The sequence below is a fragment of the Microcaecilia unicolor genome, chromosome 3 (assembly GCF_901765095.1).
Source record: "Microcaecilia unicolor chromosome 3, aMicUni1.1, whole genome shotgun sequence".
Taxonomy (NCBI): Eukaryota; Metazoa; Chordata; class Amphibia; order Gymnophiona; family Siphonopidae; genus Microcaecilia; species Microcaecilia unicolor.
The window spans coordinates 197684197-197709746 of record NC_044033.1 but is presented as its reverse complement, the minus strand read 5'-3'; the positions used below and the strand labels follow the sequence as shown (position 1 = coordinate 197709746).

Sequence of the window (25550 nt, the reverse complement as noted above, 5' to 3'; positions counted from 1 at the left end):
CTTCAGGAGTCAGACAGCACACACCAGTATGAGAGAAAAATCTTCTTTATTTGCCAGCAAACAAAGCAAGACATCAGTTCTAGCTCTCTTCTCCTTCTCTCAGCTCTTTTTGTGTCATGTGGCTTCTGTCTCAGCTGCTTCTCTTCTTATGCTGTCTTCTCCTTCTTCTGTCTGTTCCTTCTGTCCTTCTCTTTCTTCTGAGCTCCTTCTGACGTAAACTGCTTCTGCTCCTACTTAAATACAGTTCTATCCAGCCTAGCCTAGCCCAGCCCCCTTACTCTCCAATTGGTTAAGGAATAGATTGGTCACTTTGCCTCAACCAATCATTACTTTTGAAATATCAGTTACATAGGTTTGGTATTCCTCAAACTGACCTGTGACCTGGGGCCCCTTAAGCCAGACATTTGGTCTCCAGAACTCTTATATTTCTCATTATGATTGATGTCTCATCTATAGCTTAAACTGGGTTCCCTTAGAGACCAAGAGGCCCTAGTGAGATTGGTTATTCTCATATTCCTAGTCTGGTTCATACTAACTGCTAACTAAACTCTGGTATTCATTAAAGGGGTCAAAAGTCAATCTTACTTAATAGCATACATATCAGGTTATCACTTTCAAGACCATTTCTACATTTTACCTATAATTAATCAAGGAGAAGAGAGCTGACTAGTTCTGACCTTTTTCACCTATCAGCTTATACATTGAACCAGCCAGAACTATGGCTAAGTCAAACCACATGTTGGCCTCTTCACTGCAGTCCTTGCTTAGAAAATACAGCAGAGAGTAACATTAGATTTAAAAAGGTATTCTACATTTAACTACACAGAATCAGTATTTCTTATAAGACATATTCTAAATATCAAAAACTTGTAAATACTAATCTATTGCCTCTCTCTCTCTAAATAGTATTTTCTATCTAAGCATTTTTCTATTTAATCCTAAACAAACTGCCTGCTTACAAAACTATTCAGTATGCCTAATAATATACAGCTGTTGAGCTAGCTTTCATCATTCACCAGGGTGAAAGAAATTCCTGTCTCTGACCTTTCTAACCCAGCCCGGCAAACGCTAGAGTTCAATATAATCTGAACCATCTGGCATACCTTCACTTTAGTTGCAAAGTAAAAAGTTAGAATTCTAACTTCAAGCTTTTAATATCATTTCTTATATATATAATTATGCCATGGCTGCCTCAATATGACCAAGATGTTTGGATAATAAAAAAATGAGCAAAGCGAAATGAATCTATTGATGTGACGTTGAGTATTGCAAAGTGAAAGATAAAGTACCTCCTTCAGACCGGCAGGTGTCGCGCTTTCTCCAGAATTCAGCCTTAGGCCTCGACTTCCGTTCCCTACAGCCAGCAAGCTCTCCCCTGACCCTCTGTGATTCTCTAGGTTGCAGTACCTCATCGTCTCCCCGGCGTCGCTGTGTCCTCCCGGTGTCCTCTCTAGCCTCCCTCTCAATCCCCACTCCCCTCCTGCCCTCTTTCGTTGCTCGGGCCGCAGTACTTGGCAGTACCTTCCTGTCTCCTCTGGCGTCGCTAGCTCCTCCCTTTTTCCTGTCTAGCCCTCTCTCGCTCTCCTCTATCTCTGTGGTATTCTAGGCTCCTCCTGCATGCTCTCGTTGCTCGGGCTGCCGTCATTAAACCTCCTTGGCTGCAGTTCCTCCCTGTGTTTAGCGGCGTCGCTGTCTCTTGCCGCTCTTCTCTCTAGCTTCCCTCTCGTTCTCCTGGCGGCGCTCTAGTCCCTTCCGCCTCGCTCCTCTTCCTCCCCGGCCGCGGCCTGGTTGAAGATGGCGGTGTCTGCGATATCTGTGTTCCTGGGCGTGCGGCTTCTCACCATCGGGGATGCGAACGGCGAGATTCAGCGACACCAGGAGCAGCAGCCGTTGAGGCTGGAGGTGCGGGCGGCCCCGGACAGCGCCCTGCTGACCCTGTACAGCGGTGAGCGAGGGGCTGGGGGTTGGGGGGCTCCCAGTGCTCTGCAACACCTCCGATCAGCCCGAGGCAGCAGCGTGTCTTTGAATTATGCAGGTCCGACACAGCCCTCCATATCCTCACTCGCACCCATCACCATATACACCCTGGGAACACCCTGTGCACATTCAGAGACCAGGATCCCTCTCCCACCTCGAGTTAGACCAAAAGATCCATTAAGCCCCAAATCTTGTTTGACAAGACCCCAAAAGAGCACATCGTAGCCAGAGATGAACAGTGTTCCCCCCCCCCCTACTTTATGGACTTTTTCTTCAGGAACTAGGCTTCCCAATCTTTTGGACGCTGTGACCCCCATATGAGTGCAGCCAGACAAAATCTGTGTGACCCTCCTGTTGATGCGGAGCGATGATATAGCTATGGAAAGCCCGCCTAGGTCATGACCTGTCTAGACCCCAAGTTTGAGAAGCTCTGGTCGAAACCCTTTTTAAATCCAGCTATTCTAACTTCCTTAACCACATGCTCCAATTCTACAGCTTAGTAGTGTATTGAGCGAGAAAATGCTTTCACCAGTATATTTGAAATCAGCTGCCTGTTATTTCATGGTGCATCCCCCTACTCTTAGTATATCAACATTGTAAGCAATGTGACACAATGGTTTCTATTGCATACTATATGTTGTCTCACAAAAGTTGATTTGCATTTATATGGGGTTCTTTTATTGACAAGATGTAAGTACAAACTGTATGTAAAAAAGGATACATAACTATTTCCTAGTTACCTGTTCATTTATAGTCCTCCCATCAGCTGAAGAGCCCTAACCATTTTAGCCTTTCCTCATAGGAAAGTTGTTCCACTCCCTTAATCGTTTTGGCTACCCTTCTCTATACATTTCCTAATTCCACTATGTCTTGATATGGCAACCAGAATCACACAGAAAACTCAAGGTGCATCTTACCATGGAAAGATACAAAAACATTATGATATTCTTTTTTTTTTTTTGTTTGTTTTCTGTCCTTTCAAATAATTAAGGGAAGGGAAATGAGATTTGATGTACCACCTTTCTGTGGGTACAATCAAAGCAGTTTTCATATTATATACAGGTACTTAATTTGTAGCAAGGGCAACGGAGGGTTCAGTGACTTCCCAGAGTCACAAGGTACTGCTGTGGGTCTTGAACCCGGTCCCACAGGCACTGCATTAACCATTAACGCTACTCCTCCACTAACATTGTTTGCTTTTATGACTGCTGCTGCATAGTGTACTGTTCATGATAACACTAAGATCCATTCCTGTATCAGTTATCTATACTTAAGTTGGTTTTCCTTGTATGTATCTCATTGAAATTGTTACCTAAAATTTCATCTGCCCTTTTGATGTTTAGTCCTCAAGATCTTTCCACAGCCCCTTTGTCTGCTTGTATTTTAACTACTTTGAATATTTTTGTGTTATCTGCTTGTTTGCTTATTTTTCCTGATTATTTATAAACATTTTAAAAAGCACCAATCCCAGTTGTATACCACCTGCAAGCCCAAAAGCTGTTGAAGCAGTGTACGGTCAGGTACAGTAGGTATTTTTCTGCCTCTGCGGACCTCAGAATGTAGGTGTGTACTACTGTTCACAGTTCGATCTTGCCTCCTATCCTACGACTGTACTGTGCTCATGATGTATCAGGTGGCTTCACCTTTATTCGCACTTTGAGTTCTTCTCTTGATGGTCTTCCCTTGTGTGAAATACACATGGGCAGACATCTGTCGGGGGTGTATATGGTACTACAGTTTGGAAAGTTCTGGAGAAGCCTCAGAGGTAGAGGAGGATGATGAGGGTCATGTAGTCTTTACCCAAAGTGATATTTCTGGTGCAATGTCACACAGTTTGAACCATTTGTCATGGACTTGCTCAGGAGGAAAACTCAGCTTGTCCTCCAGACTCCTGCCTTGGTCACTTTATTGTGGCCTGCCTTTTGGTTTTCTGTTTGAAAGGTGGTACAGAAAGTTTAGCAGTAAATAGACCCGGAAAAATCTCATCACCTCGCTCTTATCTTTGGTTTACACCCTTGCTGTTTTTCCCAGGGCTCGGCTTTGGGGATTCTGTTCATGGTTTCTTACTGAGTGAAGGAGGGCTGGGGGACCCAGCTGGGTCTCTGGCACTTGATGTGAAAGGAAAGGGCAAAGGTCAGCAGACATTATCCCCAAGAATTAAATGCGCTCGGCCATTCTCTCACTCCTGCAATGAAAGCTCTCCCAGCTGCCAGGTGTTAGCATGGTTGCTATAGTTTGAGGCCGGCTTGCAGAGTGATTTACTGGGGTGAAAAGCATTTCAGCCACATTAATCAGTTGTGTGAAGACTGCCCACACTTAGAATGACTGAAAGCCCTTTGAGACACAGTGAAAGGAGGTGGACCCGGGGATAGGGAGGAAATATGCATTTTCAGATTTTCACAGGGACTTTTCCAGTTAAAAAGGGGAGGGGGGAAGCTTTCTCAAAGTATTTTGTGAATTTTAAGGAGGTGTCAGAGACTTCTACATTTTGAGAGTTAATGTGCTTGTTTGTTGGAAATATGATGTATGGGGATCTGGGGAGAGGGGAAATGAATCCTTTTTAATTATTTTCAATATGATGTAATCCTCACTGTACGGTCACTAAGGCTTAAAGAAACGGAATAAAAATTCAGATATTACATTTGTTCACGTTTACACAGTTTGAAAATTGTCCTTGGCTATGCTAGTCTCCAGTTGATTGTACTATTGTAACATTCTTTACTGGGGTCATCCTTGGATGCAAAATTCAGAGGCTTGGGAGAAAGGCGAGTGACCGTGAACCCCAGTTCTTAAGAATTGGCGTTGGCTGCTCCGCTGCTGTTGTAAAAGTGGGGGTTTTGGAAGCGTGAGGTCTTAGAAAGAGATATCTGTTACATCTCAAAAAAACTGTAAGCTCCATGCTGGTTTCTTTGGTTTTCTCTGCAGGGCTTACAACAGAGTCTGAGTAGGCTAAGGACTCTTGAAATGAATGATAGATGGTTTGATAGTATTTTTGTTTTTTGACTCATAAATTATGTACTTTACTACTGTAATATATTTTGTTGACTTTTAATGTACCTGGAGCTTTGTAGTTACGGCATGTAGTCAAATACATGGAAATAAAATGAGAGATGGGACATGGGGAGGGGATGACCACGTATGAGGAGGGGATTCCTGCGCATGTGTAGATTTGAGCTGGTGGCACTTCCTGTACACTTTAACCCTTTGCTTCCTGTCCCCTCTGCAGTTGAAGACATGTGCGTATTTAAGTGTTCAGTTGCCAAGGACACAGAATGCAGCCGTGTGGGCAAGCAGTCCTTCATCATCACACTGGGCTGTAACAGTGTTCTGATCCAGTTCGCAATGCCCAGTGGTAAGTGCTGATACCCATCCTCTGCTCTGTGAGGGGGTGTCGCTGCTCTCTGATGGGGTACTACTGCGTTTTAGTGACCCCCTCAGACTCTGTCTTATTCTGCTTACATTCTTGGTTTCTGATGGTCTTTTCAGTGGTGCTGGGTGGGGGTGGGGGAGGGGTGCTGCAGCTTCTTCTTGCTTTTGGGCCCTTCTGGTCTCTGGGGGAGGTGTGCTGTTGCTTTCTGATGGGTGGTATTGCTGGTCTTTGTGGGAGGTGCTGGTGATCCGATGGGCCCAGTGGAAGTCAGAGGCCTCCTCAGGTTCTCCCCGAGTACTCCTGCCGGCTATGGGACAATATCTGAAGAATCTTCCCAGGTAGCACGGTCGCACCTGCCCTTCGCTGCTGCTGTCTCATCTCAATCTATCCTCGTCCCTCATTACAGACTTCTCTTCCTTTTATAACCTCCTGAAGAACTGTCGGGGTCAAAACACAGAGCATTCGGTCTTCAGCGAGCGCACAGAAGAGTCCTCGGCCGTACAGTACTTCCAGGTGAGGGGCAGAAGCTGGCAGGGAGGAGAGTTCGGGACACCGCTGTCAGCCGCATGCTCTAATGACTTTTCTGTCTTCTCATTCTTTGCCTCCAGTTCTACGGGTATCTCTCTCAGCAACAGAATATGATGCAGGATTATGTGCGGACTGGTACCTACCAGAGGGCAATCCTGCAGAACCACAGCGACTTCAAGGACAGGGTAAGACTTGTGTCCTTATTTTATTTATTTTATTTTTATTACATTTGTACCCCGTGCTTTCCCACTCATGGCAGGCTCAATGCGGCAGGCAATGGAGGGTTAAGTGACTTGCCCAGAGTCACAAGGAGCTGCCTGTGCCGGGAATTGAACTCAGTTCCTCAGTTCCCCAGGACTAAAGTCCACCACCCTAACCATTAGGCCACTCCTCACCTTGGGGTCAGCAGGGTAGAAGGCTGCAGCGCTAATGCTTTTGGTAATCCTGCATTAGAGCAAATATATCCTACTGATGTTCCCGGGGGGGTGAGGCCATGGGCCCTGCTGGTGCTCTGCTGGTTTCATGGTGCTTCGTGGCTCCCGAGTGCTGTGTCTGCCTCACACTGTATCAACACTCTGATTCCAGCTGATAGTTCAAGTATTTGTGTGAGATACTGTGACTCTCGCTGATGTGTGATTGGCTGTGACTTTGCTCTGTCCAGGTGGTACTTGATGTCGGATGTGGTTCTGGGATCCTCTCCTTTTTTGCTGCACAGGCTGGAGCAAGAAAAATCTATGCAGTAGAGGCTAGTACAATGGCACAGCATGCAGAGGTAATGCGCTCATGTAAGAGGGAGTTTGCCAAAGTGCATGGTGGGGGGGGGGGGTGCTCATGTGATAGGGAGTGCCAGGGGAGGGAGAAGTGCTCATGTGAGAGGGAGATGGCCAGAGCGCATGGGGAGAGGGGGAAGAGAGCTCAGTATGACATGTAGAGCTGCTCCATGTAACCTGCCACTTTTGTGCTCCCCCTCCCCCACCAAAGCTTCTGGTGAAGAGTAATAATCTGACAGAGCGCATCCTGGTGCTTCCTGGGAAGGTGGAGGAGATCTCTCTCCCTGAGCAGGTGGATATAATTATTTCGGAGCCCATGGGCTACATGCTGTTCAATGAGCGGATGCTGGAGAGCTACCTACATGCCAAGAAGTTCCTGAAACCTAACGGTGAGTGGTGGGGGAGGGCGCTTGTGCATGCAAGCGTGAGGAAGGAAAAGTGAGCGAGTGTATCCTTGAGTATGAAAAAGGAGGGGAAGGAGTGTTCATCTGTCTGATTCATTTAATTTATTACGAATATAAGAGTCTGCATTGATTAAAAGAGCTTGGGGGGGGGGGGGGGCGGGCATACTGATCAGTCTGTTTGAAGAGCGAGCAGGAAGTGGCTTTGGATTTCAGAAACCCTGGAGCTGCCCATCAGAAGTGTGTCTGTTAGGAGAAGCTCCAGAGGTATTCCTTCAGTGCTGTGTGTGTCTGGGGCAGAGGATAAGAGCTGTAGCAGGTAGGGCTGCTAACAGATAGTATCACATGGTCGTAAACTGTCAGTATTCTGTTCCGTTTCAAGGGCTCTGAGACTGTGGGGGCACCCAAATGCTCTTATACCTGAAGCTCACAGAGATGGTTTATTAAACTAGATATCCAGCTCCTTATAAATGAAATAGAATGAAGAGAACTCCATTTAATGATAGGACAGGGGGACAAAGAAGGAAAGGAAAGAGGCATGGTGCTCTTTATTCCTCCTTGTACTGGGCAGCTCACAAAAGCAGATTTTGAGACTGTGTGTGACTCTGTCCTATTCTTTGTAGATCCCACAATTCATGGGTACTATCTGCTGTGATGTTGAGCCCCTGTATCCCCTTTAGAGGCCGACCAAAACCAAATTTTTTTCCATTTCAGCTGAAACTGAACCTGCGTGCAAATTTTGTTGCTCAATTTTCAGCTGAAACGGAAACCATAAATCCTGCGATGCATCGCCTCCCTCTCTCCTCTTGAAAATGAGCAGCTCGGCTCCCCACCCCCGGGCTTATCTTAAAAGCATTGGTGGCACAGTAGGGGCAGGGGCGATCTGCACGCGCCACTGCCCCTGCTGGCTCCGTTGTCAAGATTGCTTATACGGGCAAGGTCCAATGTTAACGTGGCTGCCACGACTTGCTATATTGACAGTGGAGCTGGCAGGAGTGATATCAGCTCCTGCCCTCACTGTGCCAACAATGCTTTTAAGGTAAGCTTTGTGGGGGGGGGGGGGGGGGGGTGCTCGGACCTCAAACGGGAGCTGCTCAGGGGAAGGGAGGGAGCAGGGGCTGCACCAGAGTTTGTTTCAGCCGAAAATACCGAATTAGGATTCCAGGATAGTTTTGGCACCGAAATCGAAATTCAGTTGGCCTCTAATCCCCTTCCCTGCACCCTCCCGTTTTCTCTGTTGTTTGGTTTTGTTACTGTTAGAGTTTGGGGTTGCAGCCTCCTTTAGCCGATGGGCTGGCTATTATATCTTCATTAGGTTGTATGATTGCAGGTAACATGTTCCCCACCATTGGTGATGTTCATCTGGCCCCGTTCACTGATGAGCAGCTCTACATGGAACAGTTTACAAAAGCCAATTTCTGGTGAGGCCACTGTCCTGAGTTTGTACCTCTCCCCAGTGCCTGAATGCATGACTGCTGGTTGAGTCCTGAGGCGGGTGGGGGCTGAATTCCTTGACAGATAGCGCTGTATTATGTCCCCTTTCTCAGTGGGTAGTGGAGGGCGGTTATTTCCCCTGGGTTTGGGCATGGATAGGATTGGACGCTCCTCTGTAGGGGAAGAAGAATACTCCTTTATTCATTGGGTAGTTAGAGTGGTATATACCCCTTTGCTCATTGCACAGTTCAGAGGTGGGTTTGGGGGGGGGGGGTACCCCTTTCCCTAGCGGCTGACTCGGATGAGGGTGGGTGGGAGGGAAAGGTCTTTCTTCATAGACAAATAGGATATAGTGATGCCCACAGAAGGTGATGACATAACCAACGGCTTCTCGCATAGCCCAGAAAACTTAAAATGTTCTGACTGTGTGCAAGCCTGCACTCTTCCTTTCTCCTCAGTCCATTTATTTTCTACTCAGCAGGCCTCCTGGCAATTGTTTCTTGTCTTAAATATTTAATGCCAGCGATCTACTTTTGCAAACTTTATTCCTGGTCCTTGCAATGCTTAAAACATCAAAAAAGCCTGGTGCGATTTGACACGGTCTAGATGCAGGCACATTTGGAAGAAAGGTGGGAGATATGATAGATGAGTCTCTTTCAATTGAAAGGAAGCTCTGGATCAAGGGAGCATAGGATGAAGGTGAAAGAGGACAGACTCAGGAGTAACCTGAGGAAATGCTTCTTTATGGAAAGGGTGGTGAATTTGTGGAATGGCCTCCCGGTAGAAGTGGTAGAAACGAAAACAGTATCAGAATTCAAGAGGGCTTGGGACAAGTCCATAGGATATCTAAGGGAGTGATAGGGAGAGTAGATGGCATGGATGGGCAGACTGGATAGGCCATATGGTCTTTATCTGCCTTAATTTTTTGATGTTTCTGTGATGTTCCTCTCTGGTGTCCACTGTTTGGGGAAACCCCATGAGAGTCTGGACTATGCCCTGCCCTTTTATGTTAAAATGTCCCAGAAGGTCCATCAAAACCACAGCTGTACCCTACACCTTTTTGTGTGTTTGGGTCTTATGGTGCTGTTAAATAAGCCTGGGGGCCTATAATAGTAGCTTTATAGGTATGAAGCCTATTTTTCCTTCAAAGTCAGGAAATGTACTGTCTTGACCTTGTGGGCATTGAGGAGTTTTTTTGTTCGTACATCCAGTTTTTTAAGAGGCCAGTCTAAAATTCAAAAGCTGTATGAGAGTGCAAGAATTGGTAGCTGATTAATGGCCTGTGTCTTATGTTCTTATAATAGTTGTGCAGTCTTCAGTATCAATATTAGTGTCCTATAATATTCTTTACTGGTCTTTTTTTTTCGGGGATTTAGGCTTGTCACTCCTCCATGCCTAGATATTTTTATATACTTTTATTTTCAAATTACTTTATCTCACAGTCCTCAGGGGAATGTTTTCAGTCGATCTCTGGGTCGTTACCATCTTTAAAATTTAGGCTAAACCCATAACCCAGAGAGTTAATAAGACTGCTTAGAGGATTAAGTGCCATACAAAACAAAAGTGGCGACAGGGAGTCTCCCTGAAATATCCCTCGCCGGAGCTTGATATTTTGGGTGTTTCTGGAGGGGGGGGGGGGGGGGTAATGTCTCCAAATGAGTCAGTTTTGCACACACTATAACAGCAGTGAACCTCTCTCCTAAGCCAGGACACGTGGAGTATGATCTTAGTCTTTCAAATTTACAGCAAACGTTTGCTGTAGTACTTGCATTTTGCCAAAGAGAGCTTCTTTCTGGAGGTCATAAGATGTTATAAGCAACCTGTCCAGGCTAGGCTGTGTGAGGAGCATTCAGTATCCTCATTATGATGTCACCTTCTGGCAGATCACTTATCCTGCTTTCATCAGAAGAACCCCCCCTCTCCCATTAAAGGTAAGAAACCTAGCTGGTTTCTCAGGTGTTCCAATTTGTGGTGCATGGTTCAAACGGGGAGTGTATGGGACAGGATTTGGCATCCCTTTGCCAGGTGGGAGGAGTCTAGTGAGGAAGTTGAGGGTACTTCCTTTTCAACTTACCCTCCCCTTCTTTTGGCAGGTATCAGCCATCCTTCCATGGGGTGGATTTATCAGCACTTCGAGGGGCTGCTGTGGACGAATACTTTAGACAACCTGTGGTGGTGAGTCTTCAGCTGCTCATAGCCCTGAGTGGAGCCTTGGGGAAGAGGGCAAAGGGGAGGGTCTCTCTGCAACTAACTACAGCAAGTGATAGAGACACACTTTGCTGTATGCACTGCACAAACTGTCCCGTTCATCCACATGGCGATAACAGGCATGTGGCTTCTTTCTAGGACACGTTTGATATCAGGATTTTAATGGCCAAGTCGGTTAAGTACACCGTGAACTTTTTAGAGGCCAAAGAAGGTGATCTGCACAGGTATGCACAGCATGGATTTGTGGGGAGGGGAGAGGGGAGAAGTCGTACTTATAGCATCTGAACAGACCTCTAGATTAGGCTGTTTGTTGCCAGCCACACAGAAGTGGGTGGACTGTGTGCTCCCTGCCTCTAGAGCTTATCAGAGCTGGGCTGCACGAAGAGCAGCAAGCCCAGGACCGACTGCAACTGCCTTTTGTGATCTGTTCGTAAGCTGCGCTGCACCCGCTGTGGTGGTGTGGTTGGCCTGGTGTCGTATCGGTGTGCGCTGTTACACTTTGTTGAGATTCTGTGCTGTGTTGCGCCTACTTTCCCTGACTGGTTTCTTTTGCTCTCCGCAGAATAGAAATCCCCTTCAAATTTCACATGCTGCATTCTGGGCTGGTCCATGGCTTGGCTTTCTGGTTTGATGTTGCGTTCATTGGCTCAATGTAAGTGATGGAGGAATAGTCCCTTCTGCTCGCTTTCTCAGCCTGGTAGGGGGATGAGAAGAACTGCCCCTTCCTTGTCATCAAGCAGATGAAGCCATTACGTATGGATTGTGTCCATCAACCAGCAGGGGGAGATAGAGAGCACTCAACTTTTCACAGTGCCTCATGGCCAGCTAGCTCCACTGCCTCTTCAGTATTCTCTATCTCCCCAAGCAGGGTGGCTGCAACTTCTTCGAGCTCCATCAAAAATCTGCCTGGGGGTGGCTCCTGGCTTGCCAGTTGTTAGCCGGGGTGTTAGAGGCTATAGCAGCTTCACTTTGAAGGCACATAGGTCAGCCCTTTCCCTGCCTTACCCATGCCCCCGTGGATGTGGACATATTAGCTTGCTTTTCCCTGTCCTTTCCCACTCAGTGGATGCAGGCACATTGGTTCTCCTTTCCCTGCCTTTCCCACTTATCTGAGCCCCCGGAGTGTTTTTATTTACCTCTTTTGCCTCTGCTTTCCTCACAGCGTTTAAAAAAAAAAAAAAAAAAATTAAAGTCGCGTCGCGCTTTAGCGCAGCGATCTTGGAAAAGAGGTTTGTTTCTTGAGATTCTTCTGCAGGACCGGAGCTGTGATACTCGGTCTAGTGAGGTAAGAGTGTTTTCGGACTCCTCCAGGGTGGGCCCGCGATCGGGACGTTTTTGGCGCGAACCGCCATTTTTGAATTTTACCGCCGTTTTTGGCGATGGCTGCGGAGACTGTAAAGCGCTGTTATAAATGTGGCAAGCGCAAATCAGCAGCGGGGCTCTGTAATCTGTGCTGTACAGACGGTAGAGCCGGCCCGAGCATGGCGAGCGACGATCTTTTGCGCTCTGAGCTGGCAGCGGACGCCATTTTGGATTTTCCACATGGCGCGGCCTCCGTTGCGACGGAAAGCCCTGAATCCGGGGTGGGGGGGATCCTCTGAGGCTAATAATAGAGCTGATAGCCCTGGGCAGGATCCGGGCGGTCAGGGAGCAATTTTTCTCCCCTGATTTTGTTTTAATGCTGCCTAGGGCGTACATGCTTAAAAGAGCTCTTCCACAGGGATCATCGGACCCTCTGCCTGCCCCCCCAGTGGATCCTGGCCTTTTGGAGTTAGCTTTGCCTGTTTCTTCTGATAAACGCAGAAGGGCTAATTCCCCTTCCCTGTTGAAGGAGGTGTTGCCCTGAAGGATATTCAAGACCGCAGGCTTGATTCAGCTCTGAAGCAGTCCTTTGATTTGGCAGGTCTCACTGTTCAGGCGTCTGCATGCAGTTGTTATGCTGCTAGAGCCTGCCTGGCTTGGTTACAGCAGGCAGTGGAACAGCCCGGTGATGGAGTGGAGACCTTATCTGAAGTGGCTCCGCGGATGGAGTCGGCCTTGTCCTTTTTGGCTGACGCCCTTTATGATATGGTCAGAGCTTCGGCTAAACAAATGGCTGTAGCAGTGGCGGCTCGCCGCACTCTTTGGCTACGACATTGGGCGGCGGACATGGCCTCTAAGCAAAGGTTGGTGAAGTTGCCCTTTCAAGGCCTTCTCCTTTTTGGTGAGGAGCTGGAAAACATTGTTAAAGGCCTGGAGGATTCCAAACCTCAGCATTTGCCCGAAGATAGGCCGAAGCCTTCCTCTAAGGGTCAGGCGGTCCGCTCCTCTTACAGACCTCGCTTCCGTGAAGCTAGAAGGTACGGCCCGGAGCGTGCTGCTGGGTTCACTTCGCGTGCCCGCTTTCAGCAGAGAAACTCCTTTCGCTCGGACAAACGTTCCGCAGCTGCCGGTTCAAGGCCTGGAGTTCAGGGGCGACCCTCTCAGTGATGGCGCGCCGGCCCCCTCCTCGTTTCCTGTCATCGGAGGAAGACTTTCCCTCTTTTTCGAGGAGTGGGCCAAAATCTCCGCAGATCAGTGGGTCTTGGACCTGATCAGAGACGGATACCGAATAGAATTCGATGCCCCGGTGAGAGACGTGTTTGTGGAGTCCCGATGCGGTTCTGCTGCCAAATGGGCGGCGGTAGAGGAGACTTTGCACAGTCTGTGCCGGATAGGGGCTGTGACCCCGGTGCCTCCCGCCGAACAAGGTCTAGGCCGCTACTCCATTTACTTTGTGGTGCCACGAAAAGGCGGGTCTTTTCGCCCGATCCTGGACTTAAAAGAGCTAAACAAGTACTTAAGAGTGCGGCATTTTCACATGGAAACCCTGCGCTCCGTCATTGCGGCGGTACAGCCAGGAGAGTTTCTCACGTCTCTGGACCTGAAAGAAGCTTACTTGCACATACCAATTTGGCCCCCGTACCAGATGTTTCTGCGGTTTGCGGTGTTGGGAAAACATTTCCAGTTTCGGGCCTTGCCTTTTGGCCTCGCCACAGCTCCCCGAACCTTCTCCAAGGTAATGGTGGTAGTAGCTGCCTTTCTCAGGCGAGAGGGTATCCGGGTTCACCCGTACCTAGACGACTGGCTCATCAGAGCAGACTCGGAAAGAGAGAGTCATCTAGCTACAGCCAGAGTGGTTTCAGTCCTTCAATCTCTGGGCTGGGTCGTCGATATGGCCAAAAGTTACCTGACCCCCTCGCAATCTCTAGAATATTTGGGGGCCAGGTGCAAGCTTCAGAATCAGGTCCGTCTGCTCCTGAGGATGCCCCGCCCGCGAGCTTGGGACATTGTCCAGCTGTTGGGATCGATGACGGCCACCTTGGAAGTGGTGCCATGGGCGAGAGCGCACCTGAGACCTCTACAGTATTCTCTACTTCAACGATGGTCTCCAGTATCTCAGGATTATCAGTGCAGACTTTCTTGGCTCCCTGCGGCCCGCCTCAGTATGGAGTGGTGGCTCTCGGACAGCATGTTGCGGCGGGGAATGCCGCTGGCGCTCCCCGATTGGTGCCTGGTGGTGACAGATGCCAGCCTGAAGGGCTGGGGCGCACATTGCCAGGGGAAGCATGCCCAAGGTCTATGGATGCCCGACGAGTCGGAGTGGTCTATCAACCGCCTGGAGTTGAAAGTGGTGTTTCTGGCTCTTCTGGCCTTTCAAGTGACCCTGGAAGGATTGGCTGTCCGAGTGATGTCGGACAACACGACAGCAGTGGCCTACATAAATCGACAAGGCGGAACTCAGTGCAGAGCTCTAGCCGCGCAGGCCGAACAAATTTGCCACTGGGCCAAGCTGCATCTACAGTCCCTGTCAGCAGCTCACATTGCCGGTCAGAGCAACGTGCAAGCCGACTATCTAAGCAGGCATCAGATTGATCCAGCGGAGTGGGAACTAGCAGACGATGTATTCCTGCAGATATGTGCCAAATGGGGCAAGCCAGTGATGGATCTTATGGCGACCAGTTCCAATGCCAAAGTCCCGTGCTTCTTCAGCAGACGGAGGGATCCTCGCTCTGCCGGGTTGGATGCCTTGGCTTAATCCTGGCCCCTGGGCTTGCTGTATGTCTTCCCTCCGTGGCCCTTGATAGGGCAAGTGATCCTGCGGATTCGGCTGCATCCAGGAGAAGTGGTGCTCATCGCCCCGGATTGGCCCAGGAGGCCTTGGTATGCGGACCTCCGACAGATGCTGTTGGAGGCTCCCTTTCCGTTACCTCTGGTTCCGCACCTGTTGTCACAGGGTCCGGTGGCCATGGAGGACGCCTGCCGCTTTGGTCTTATGGCATGGCGATTGAGAGGGCACAATTGAGAGATAAAGGCTACTCAAATAAGGTAATTTCCACTCTCCTGCAGGCCCGTAAGCGCTCCACTTCCTTGGCTTATGCCAGGATTTGGCGCCAGTTTGAAGTCTGGTGTGTTTCAAGAGCGCTTTCTCCGTTGCAGGCTTCTGTCTCGCCGATTCTGGACTTTTTGCAGGATAGTGTACACAAAGGCTTGGCCTATAATTCCCTGCGGGTGCAAGTGGCAGCATTGGCCTCCCTGTGAGGCAAGGTTGAAGGCGTGTCCTTGGCTGCTCATCCAGATGTAGCACGGTTTCTTAGAGGAGTGATTCGGCTTCGTCCTCCCGTGCGGGCACCTTGTCCAGCTTGGAATCTGGGGTTCGTATTGAAGGCCCTTCAGGGGGGGCTCCCTTTGAACCGCTTCGGCGTGCTTCAGAGAAAGATTTGACACTGAAGGCCGTCTTTTTAGTGGCCATTACCTCGGCGAGACGGGTGTCAGAGCTCCAGGCGCTGTCCTGTAGAGACCCTTTTCTGCAATTCTCAGAGTCAGGGGTCACGGTTCGGACCGTGCCTTCCTTCATGCCTAAGGTGGTTTCAGCGTTTCACCTAAACCAGCCTGTTTTTCTTCCCTCCTTTGTTGAGGAGGAGTTTCCAGATTCATTTGGGCAGTTGCACCTTTTGGATGTGCGCAGGACTCTGTTGCAGTATCTTTCAGGACCTCTGATCATCTTTTTGTGCTGTTTGCAGGTCCTCGCAGAGGGTCTTCAGCGTCTAAAGCCACTATTGTCCGTTCAAAGAAGCTATCTTTTCAGCATATCTGCTGTCTGGCCGGGCTCTGCCTGAAAGCCTTTAAGGCACATTCCACAAGAGCGATTTCCTCTTCCTGGGCGGAAACTGGAGCACTATCTCTTCATGAGATTTGCAGTGCTGCAACATGGGCTTCTAAGCTCTCTTTCGCCCGACATTACAGGCTGGATGTGGCTACCGGAGGGATGCGCGTTTTGGAGCACAGGTGCTAGCGTGTGGTGTGGCTTGTTTCTCACCCTATTTAGGGATTGCTTTGTTACATCCCATAAGTAATGGCTTCATCTGCTTGATGACAAGGAAGGGAAAATTAGGTTCTTACCATGATAATTTTCTTTCCTTTAGTTATAGCAGATGAAGCCATGAGCCCTCCCTGTATGATTGTCTGTATTGCAGTGATTCTGATTTTAGGTGCTGTTCTTGTTTCCTGAAGTTATATTCCTTCCTTGGGGAGTCGGAAAACAGTCTTCAGGATTCTTGTTACAGTTATAGGAGGATGAGTTCATTCCCTCCAGTTCATGTTTTGGGAGGATGAGTTTATTCCCTCCAGGAGGATGCAAGTATTCCCTCCGTTTATACAAAGTGGAGGACGAGTTCATTCCCTCCTTTTTTGAGTTTATGCCCTTGTTAAGGGGCCATCGTTCGCTGTGAGGAAAGTTCATGTTATTCCCATTGCGGTTTGCCATACTGCTTTGGAAGCTTCAAATACTGAAGAGGCAGTGGAGCTAGCTGGCCATGAGGCACTGTGAAAAGTTGAGTGCTCTCTATCTCCCCCTGCTGGTTGATGGACACAACCCATACGTAATGGCTTCATCTGCTATGACTAAAGGAAAGAAAATTATAATGGTAAGAACCTAATTTTCCCTTGCAGCTTGGTGGAGGGGGGAGGGAGGGTTGGTTGGGAGGTACTTCCCCTTGCAACCTACTTTAGTGGTTGAATTTGTAGTTTACCATTTCCTAATTACTGTGTTGTCGTTTTATCTCTTTCCCTCCCTGGTGTAGAATGACTGTGTGGCTCTCCACAGCTCCCACTGAGCCGCTGACACACTGGTACCAGGTACGGTGTCTTCTGCAGTCACCATTGTTTGCTAAGGCTGGTGACACACTCTCAGGAACAGTCCTCCTCATCGCTAACAAGAGGTGAATATGGAGATGTCTCTGCCAATCTGTGCATGTGTGCTGACCCGTTTTTCTTCTGACTTCCATCCATGCCCTTGTGTTGCTCTCCCCTCCCTTCCTCACCCCGTGCATGCACAAAGAGGTGCCCTGCTATCTCTCGCCCTGTCAGCGTTGACTTATTATGTGTATGAGAGGATAATTCTAGGTTTACTATTACATACTACTTTTCATTGCTTTCCTTGTAGACAGAGTTACGATATCAGTATTGTTGCCCAGGTGGATCAGACAGGCTCCAAATCCAGCAACCTCCTAGACTTGAAAAATCCCTTTTTTAGGTAAGTGGCAGATGTGTGTTCTGGAAATCTGTTTCATCTGTCAGGACCAGGATGAGGTATTATCCTGTGTGCATACATGTGTGTATTTTGCGTGTATGCGGCGAGTAATGCTGGGAGGGATTGGTGTCTCCGTGCGTGTCTTGCGGCAGTGCTCTATCAACCATGGCTTCTGGTGCTCAACTAGGAGGATCCCAGGCTTATACAGCTACGGGGAGATGTTTGATGTGCTTAGCAGGTTAGCTGTGAAGTGAGCAGGCCTCTGGTGCTCCAGCGTCCATCCGCTCTGCTCTTCTCTGTGCACACATTCTGCTATTGTACTACCAGTGTGCACCCCTGTATGTCTTTTCCATTTCCCTTTGGGTTGTTCTTCCCCTCTCACTTGAGGGCTTTACTGTCTCCTTTCTGTACTCATATAGCGTCTTCGCTTGGGGTCATAGTCCTCCCCTGTCCCCCCAATACTTTTCTCCTTTTCTTCACTCGTACACTGTACCTCCCTCGCTTGGGGTCACAATCCTTCCCTGACTGCCCTGTACCTTTTTTCCCCCTTTCTTCACTTATATACCTCTCTCACTTGGTGTCACGGTCCTCTCCCAGCTGCCCTATACTTTTTTTTTCTTCTTCTTCCCTTTTCTTCATCTCTGGACTGTGCTGCTGCCTTTTCCCTTCTTGGGCCTGTCACTGTTATAGAATCATAAGATACCTTGGTTGACAACCTAGTTGAAAAAAGTTGCATTTTCACATTCAGAGGCCTTGATTTTCTCTTTCAGATACACAGGCAATAGCCCCTCTCCTCCCCCTGGCTCTCACTACACATCTCCATCAGAGAACATGTGGAGTAGCGGCAGCGCGTACAGTATGAACACAGGGATGTCTATGGCAGGTATTGTACCTTCTCCTTTACCACGAGTTTATAGCAGGCATGTTTCCTGCCACCTTTTGAGATTTCTTTCCATCTCTGAGTTCTTTAACCCCCCCCCCCCCCCCCCCCCACCTCTCCCTCCGCACTACTCTCCTCTAAATGTATTCTCCTCCTACTTTTGCCCTCTTGAAGATTGAGGTATTACTTGCTACCAAAGTATGTGGGGTTTTTTTTTTCCTTTTTCTGCTCTTAACCCTGTTGACTTTTTTTTTCTTTCCTATCAATGGTTATAGTTCATTTCCATACTTTCATATTAGAACCTTATTAATTTGTTAACCGCTCAGATAGTTCACTCTTGAGCAGTATATGAAGATATAAATACACTTGAAACTTGAAGCACGTGCCCTTACTGATGGAAAGGACCGGAGAGGTCGTTTCTGTATTGCTCCTTTGCTGTGGCGGGCAATCCCAAGCTAGTGGAAGCGGTCACCTTCCACCCCTTCCTCCCTCCCCAGGACTGAGCCCTGCCCATCCCTGGCACCTGCACTACCCATCACTTCTCAGCTGCACTTTCATCCTGTCTTTCGGATGGGAGATCAACCCCATGAGTACCACTTCAGGATTCTTGCAACGTGATCTCTGCCCTCGTGGGCCAGACATAATTTGTGAGCTGCCCTCTACCTGGAGGGAATAACTGTGGTGTGTGTTTAATTCCTTACCTAATAGCATGATACAGTTCTTCCTACATTGATATAAACTGGATGAGAGATACATGGGTCATTGCTTTATGTGGTGGGGTAGTGACGAGACCAGGGGCTCTGTCAATTGCTTCTCATTGAGGGTTGGAAGCTCCCCAGGACTTTGAAATGACTTGTCAGAGGGACTGTCAGCTTTGTTAGGTCAGGGAGTGGACTTGAAGTTTTGTCTGAAATTAATTCCCCACTATCTCTTCTTCCCCTGTATGCAGGAATGCCCACTGCCTATGACCTTAGCAGTGTTATTGCAGCTGGTGGATCAGCCATTGGACATAGTAACCTCATTCCTTTAGGTGAGTGCGAAGCAGTGGAACAGGGTGGGATGGGGGGTAGACAGCAGGAGACGAGATCTCTAGCAATTCATCTGTGGTTTATTAGGATCAGCTCTCTTCAATATTTCATGCTACCTGATCTGATTTTACCAGGAGGCATCATCAGGACTGCAGCTGCCTCTAGGGAGGAAGGGGTCCCCTGCATATAAGGGAGCCATGTACTTGGTATCTTAACATCATCTCAACTCGTATGGGGGGGGGGGGGGGGGGACGACTCACACAGAGAAGCAGTGACAAAGCCAGGGGGATTTTCCCACAGGAAAAATGGTGTTCAGGGGTAATTTCACCACAGAGCCAATAACGTGACTAGAGCAGCAAGCATTTCTGTACATGTCAAATGGGGGGGGGGGGGGGGGGGGGGCGGAGATGGCTCCAGCCAAGTTCTAGTTCCAGACTACTACAGTAACTGGTAACCAATTTAAAAGACACACATTTTTCAGTTGGCGCACAATTAGGCTGTGGCATTTGGTATTGGAGGATGCAGCAAAAGAAGACTTGGCCAGGTTTGCAGAGGACAGATTAATTCAGCTATTTTTCTGAATTTCACCCGTGCAGGTGACTGAAAATAGGATGGTGGGTCAATGGATAATATCACTTGTTATGTTTTCTGCATTGGTCATTCAAGTTTCTGCCCAAAAGAGGCAAGGGCCTGCTTCTGTCTGTGCAGTGTGGGGTCAGTGAGAGGGGCTTGGCTGCTATTGCATGTCTGATCAGTGTCAGGGGTCTGGCTGCGCTGTAAGCTATGTGGTACTCAATAAGAATAGCCATACTGGGTCAAACCAATAGTCCATCTAGCCTAGTACCTGCTTCCAACAGCGGCCAATCCAGGTCACAAGTACCTGGCAGAAACCCAAATAGTGGCAACATTTCATTCTACTATTCTTGGGGCAAGAAGTGGCTTCCCCATGTCCATCTCAGTAACAGACTTTTCCTCCAGGAACTTGTCCAAACCTTTTTTTAAACCCAGATACACTAACCGCTGTTACCACATCCTCCTACAGCAAGTTACAGAGCTTAACTATTCTTTGAGTGACAAAAATATTTCCTCCTGTTTGTTTTAAATGTAATTCCATTGAGTATCTCCTGGTCTTTGTACTTTTTTGAAAGACTGAAAAAAACAATTCACTTCTACCCATTCTACGCCACTCAGGATTTTATAGACCTTGGTCATATAAACCCCTCAGCTGTCTCATTTCCAAACAGACTGGGTTAAAGGGGGGGGGGGGGTAATTTTTCAGGAGAGTGATAGGGACCTGACTTCTCTGCTGTATATCAAGATTGGTTACCTATAACAGAAGTTCTCCGTGGACAGCAGGATGTTGTATATAGGGCAGTGTCCATGGTGCCATTGGATAATGTTGCCCGGGTGTGGCTTTCTTATCTTGCTTGTCCATGGAGAACGCAGGATATGGTGAGATCTGCAAGGGCCTGGCTTCCTCTGGTGTTAGTAACTAAGGATTTGTTTGGGAGAGTGCCAGAAGTCTGGTACTCTTTTTTTTTTTTTTTTTTTTTTCTTAGCTGTACCATGCTGTAGTATCTAATGCAATCAAATGCGGAATTTATTCACTGCACAAATCCCAGCTGGTGGTTTGAGGCGGCTTACGACATAAGAGGCCCAAAAGACAGTGTATGAGGAATTACATCAACCACAGTACGTTAACTAAAAAACAACATTTTAATAAAATAACTTTACTTTGAAAATGAAGATAATTAGATTCCGTTCTGATATAGTGTGATAGATGATTCCATATAAAGATAGGTTTTATATTTTTCTTCCATGCTAACTGACATTTATATCGTAAACGTTTAACAATAGGGTACCTTAGTAAAACTGCCTTAAATACTTGAGATGAAGAAAGAAACGAATGAGAGAAAAATTGAATTAAAAGATCTGGTGAATTAATATGTAAAATATGAAAAACGGAACATGCAATTTTGAAAACAATTAGAGATTTTAAGGGAAGCCAGTGAAGCCGTCGAAGATGCCCAGAAATGCTATCATTTCTTAATCCAGAAAATCAAACTACCGTATTTTGTATCAGCTGCAGCTTTCTTAGATGCATAGAATTTAATCCTATATACAGCGAGTTACAATAATCCGAATGGGATAAAACAAACATTTTGGACCAATTGGGCAAAATGATGCTCATAAAAGATCTTGTCTTAATCGAAAAATAGTTGTCTTCCATAAGTTAGCAACTTGTGACTCAAAAGTGTGAAAAGAATCCAGAACAACACTAAGTTAGGTGCAGAGGCCTGGCAACCTCTACTGCCTGTGCAATACAGCACTGTTAATAGTCTTGAGAGTATTGGAGGCTGCCTTGGAAGGAAAAATTGGGTCTTACCTGCTAATTTTCTTTCCTTTAGGCCCTCCAAACAGACTCCTAAGTGTCTGGACCGGTTTGGAGGGCTGATAAGGAAGCAGGTGCTTCCTCGCTCCCTGGCAGTGTTGTTGTGTGTGTTTTCTCAGGATTGCCCAAAATCAGAGAAATTAGCGGTATGGTGTCCCTGTCGCCTTTTGATAAGCAGGTAAGAGACACATCTATGATGTTTGTCGCCATGCAGAAAGGTCTTCCTCTGCCGCTCTAGGATGCGTCTGGTCTTTAATACGCTTCTCTTTCCTCCTCCCTTTCCCTCCGCAGCTAACACGGGGATTGTGAATCACACACACTCCAGGATGGGATCTATCATGAGCACGGGCTTTCTTCAAGGTAACGTGCAGGGCTCCATCCAGCTGGCGCGATTTTTGCATGCCACAGGGCCCTTGCTGCCTCAGCGCCTCCTGCTGGCCATTATGGCTTGTAAGAAGGCTGCGGATATTGCTCGTGTTTGTCGTCCTTGGGGCGAGAGGGGAATATTTAGTTATTTCTGGAGAATCCAAGCAGAGTGAGTGATACTTAGGTTGGTCACGGTTTTCGACACTCACATACTACAGCACCAACCTTGCTGAAGAAACTCTCTATAAGGTATCAACTTCAAAGCATATACTGCTGAGGGAGACCCCAGATCAATGTTTCCTCCATGGATGTTTGTTCTGTGGTGTACCGGATAAGTGACATCCTGTGTTCACTGAGCTAACAACTTGTACAGTGCTTTAATCTCCTACAGCTCTTTCCAATTTAAAGGGACATTGGAAGTATTGGTAAAGTGGGAATCTGAACTTAAGAAATTTTAATTTGTCAGAATTTTTGTTTTTGTGACTGTACTGTGTGAGCGTGGGGGAGGAATTGGACACTAGGGTTAAGTAGCTGGAATGTACTTTAAACAGCAAAAATGCAACAGACAAGAAATTTGAGATACCCCAGCCCTATGTCCTCTGCCATTCCCTCTTTTCCCCAGTATCTGTGGTCAGTTGAGTGCTTTTGTGAATGAACTTAGGGAATTCTCACCATCTCACAGCGCCAGAAAGATGAAATTCTATGAGCAGAGCCCCCTGAAACCTCCAAAAATTTACACGGCATCTGGTATCATCCAAGAACCCCAAATTAACATTTCAAATTGACTTTGGGAGGCTCTGTTAATTACATGCAAGACTCATTCCCTCCCCAGAGGTGGCTGCACTTTTTATCCAGTACATGTAAACATTCTTAATGCCCTCCTCTGTGCTCCCTCCCTCCCGTATCCCGTGCTGTCCTCTGTCAGGGACCCGTCTAGCCGTCCCCTGGTACATGAGTTTCTGCCCCTCCTGCAGTTCATTAGGTCTAGACAGTATCAAAGTTCTAGCATGCAGTATATGAAAGAGAGACATTCAATATTAACACCTGATTTCTGCTTCCCCGTCCCCTTTTTATTTCCTTCCAGGTTCTTCTGGCGGTCAGAGTGGAAGCAGCTCTGGTAGCCACTACACTGTGAACAGCCAGTTTACCATGGGAGGTCCAGCCATATCCATGGCCTCCCCTATGTCCATCACCACCAACACAATGCATTACGGAAGCTAAAAGCAACTCCTCCTGCTGAACTGACAGCAATGCTGCTGCTGCTCCCTCCATGAACTCTCGGACATGTGTCCTCCGTCACCCTTCCCCCACTCCGTGCGGGGCAGGATTTTATCCCTGTACAGGAAGCCTGGACAATACACTGCATTCTCTTCCTCTCTCATATTTGGACTTGCATAAGTTTTTATTTTCTTTTTAAGAAACAGAATGTGAGACTGCCTCATTGTCTCAGCCGCTGTTCATGGGTGATGCTAGTTCTTTTACCAGAAATCATGTGATGGTCGTGCCCTTCTTTCTTCCATAGCAGATTTTTGGGAGACCGGGTCGGGGAGGGGGGTCTGCAGAGCAGGCCTGGTAGGCACTGCGCGACTGTGTAGATTTGAGTATTGTGTATGGAGAAATAGGTTAAATTGTAGCCAAAGTAGGCAGACATGGCCAAGACGTACAAGATGGATCCAGTTCTTATGGTGTTTGGTGCCAGCTCCTGGCTTCTTAATTGCTGGAATTAATTTGTATGTGTGGTTAGTTGCCATTAAAATAAATTTCACCCAGAGAAACCAAATTTGTAGCATACGCAGGAGCTGCTGGCACAGGGAGGGGCAGGGGAAGAGCTACTGTGGAGGCAGGATGGTGATGTCACCAGCTAGCACCAGGACAGATAGCTCTTCAGAGCCCAGAAAACCCTAGAGATGGTTTCTGCCCTTCCCAAAGCCAGAGCCTCAGCTGGATGTACAGCTCTATTTCTTTTTACTATGATGAGTCAGAGAATATCCCTGATTCAAACAAACATGTGTGTCCACTAGCTAATCATACTATCTCATCCTGCCTACAGTGTACCCAGGGGGTTAAAAGGTATTGGAAGCTCACCATGCAGGAATACTGCTAATGATCTGGTGTTGCCTTTAACTGGAAGGGAGGCACCACCTGACTCTGATGTGCCTCAAACTACTGAATTAACAGGCCTTGCAAGGGCCAAGGACGAAATATATACAGCACTACCTCACAGGGCCAAGGGTGCACCAGCACATCTGTTCTCTCTGCCGCCGGCTCCCTCCTGCGACTGAGGAAGTGTGGAATCTTCGCATTCACCACAAAGCCCCCAACATGCAACAATGGCCTGAAAGATGGCCTCTGATAGAGACCATTCCCCCAAATCCAACCAGTCATTGCTTAGGAAGTTCACCTCCACATTTGCGACCTCCACCATGTGAGCCATGGAAAGTGCTAAGAGGTTCTGCTCTGTCCATGACAGGACAGAAGCAGTTTTCAAGCCACAGAATAGTTTGTCATGCACCCTGACAATTGACATGTTACTGCAATCAATACTGTCCAGGAGGACCCTAACAGTTCTGTGGATAAGGGAGTGATGGAAGGCCTGGAGAGGTAGATGAATGGTCATTGTATCCAAGCGATTGATGGACCTCGCTGCTTCTGCTACCATCCAATGACTCTCTGCTACTTGACTCTGGCAATAAACCCCCTCACCCCCCGGTTTCTAGATTCATGCTACACTCGACATAACGCCTGACAAAGGCTCACAGACAGGTTCAGAAGCAGCAGAAAATGCAGGTCATTTATCAGCAGGGACCAGGAGGACAACAGAGATCCCTGCTCAAGGGACTATACCTCGACGGTGGCTGCCATACAGCCCAGAACCTACAGGATTTGCCACACTGGTGGCTTGGAGAACAGTCTGTATCTGAACATGCAGCTTCTGAATCTATACCTCTGGAAGAAAAACTTTGCTCACCTGGGTGTCAAAGCGAATGCCCAGGTAACCTAGACCAGGTTGGTGTCAACATATTGTTGGTGAAATTCAGCACCCAACTGAGGTGATGAAGGTTGCACCACCCAGTTGGTGAACTGCCTGCCCTCTTCGTAGGACTTCACTCGAATCAACCACTCGTCCAGGTAGGGATAAACCAATATCCCCTCTTTTCTGAGATGTGCTGGCACCACCATCATGACCTTGGAAAAGGTTCACTGAGCCATGGCCAGGCTGAAGATCAGGGCTTTGAACTGGTAATTCCCTAGAATCGCAAAACACAAACATCTCTGATGGTCTACATGGATAGGAATGTGAAGGTAAACTTTGACATCCAAGGAAGTCAGGAACTCCTCCCAACATACAGCTACTGTGATAGACCTCATCGTTTCCATGCGGAAGGGCAAGACCCTCAGCGCCCTGTTGACATTCTTGAGGTCCAAAATTAGATGAAAGGAGCCCTCTTTTTTTTTTTTGGGAACCACAAAGTAAATGTAATATCTGATGGCACTCTTTCCTGAGGAGACACTGGAACTACAGCTTCCAGGGCTAAAAGGCTGCATAGGTCTTCTGGACTGCCATGAGAATATCAGTGGGAAGTGTATGGCAAAATTCTAGAGTGCAGATGAACTGTAAAACCTCTGGGCCACACTGATCTGATAT

At 47.8% G+C, this 25550-nt stretch overlaps 1 protein-coding gene across 2 annotated transcripts; it reads left to right on the top strand.

The window, feature by feature from the left end:
* The first annotated feature begins 1728 nt into the window (after positions 1-1728).
* CARM1 (coactivator associated arginine methyltransferase 1) lies at positions 1729-25273 on the top strand. 2 transcript variants are annotated; one of them, XM_030197025.1, is made up of 16 exons: positions 1729-1945; positions 5204-5329; positions 5754-5860; positions 5956-6060; positions 6537-6647; positions 6857-7034; positions 8377-8467; positions 10574-10655; positions 10827-10912; positions 11251-11340; positions 16790-16927; positions 17152-17241; positions 18009-18121; positions 19068-19148; positions 21830-21898; positions 22989-25273. In XM_030197025.1, exons 1-16 carry the CDS (start codon positions 1795-1797, stop codon positions 23123-23125), a joined length of 1755 nt encoding a protein of 584 aa, XP_030052885.1. In that variant the 5' UTR covers positions 1729-1794; the 3' UTR covers positions 23126-25273. The 2 variants fall into 2 exon arrangements, with proteins under 2 accessions (XP_030052885.1, XP_030052886.1); XM_030197026.1 differs by lacking the exon at positions 21830-21898 and having other exon boundaries at positions 1730-1945.
* The last annotated feature ends 277 nt before the right edge of the window (positions 25274-25550 follow it).

Excerpts from the sequence above, each read along its gene's own strand:
- CARM1 (XM_030197025.1), top strand. The coding sequence starts at position 1,795 with ATGGCGGTGTCTGCGATATCTGTGTTCCTGGGCGTGCGGCTTCTCACC. Across the intron at positions 6,061-6,536 it reads ACAGCGACTTCAAGGACAGG|GTGGTACTTGATGTCGGATG; the intron begins GTAAGACTTGTG and ends TGCTCTGTCCAG. Across the intron at positions 17,242-18,008 it reads TTGAAAAATCCCTTTTTTAG|ATACACAGGCAATAGCCCCT; the intron begins GTAAGTGGCAGA and ends TTTCTCTTTCAG.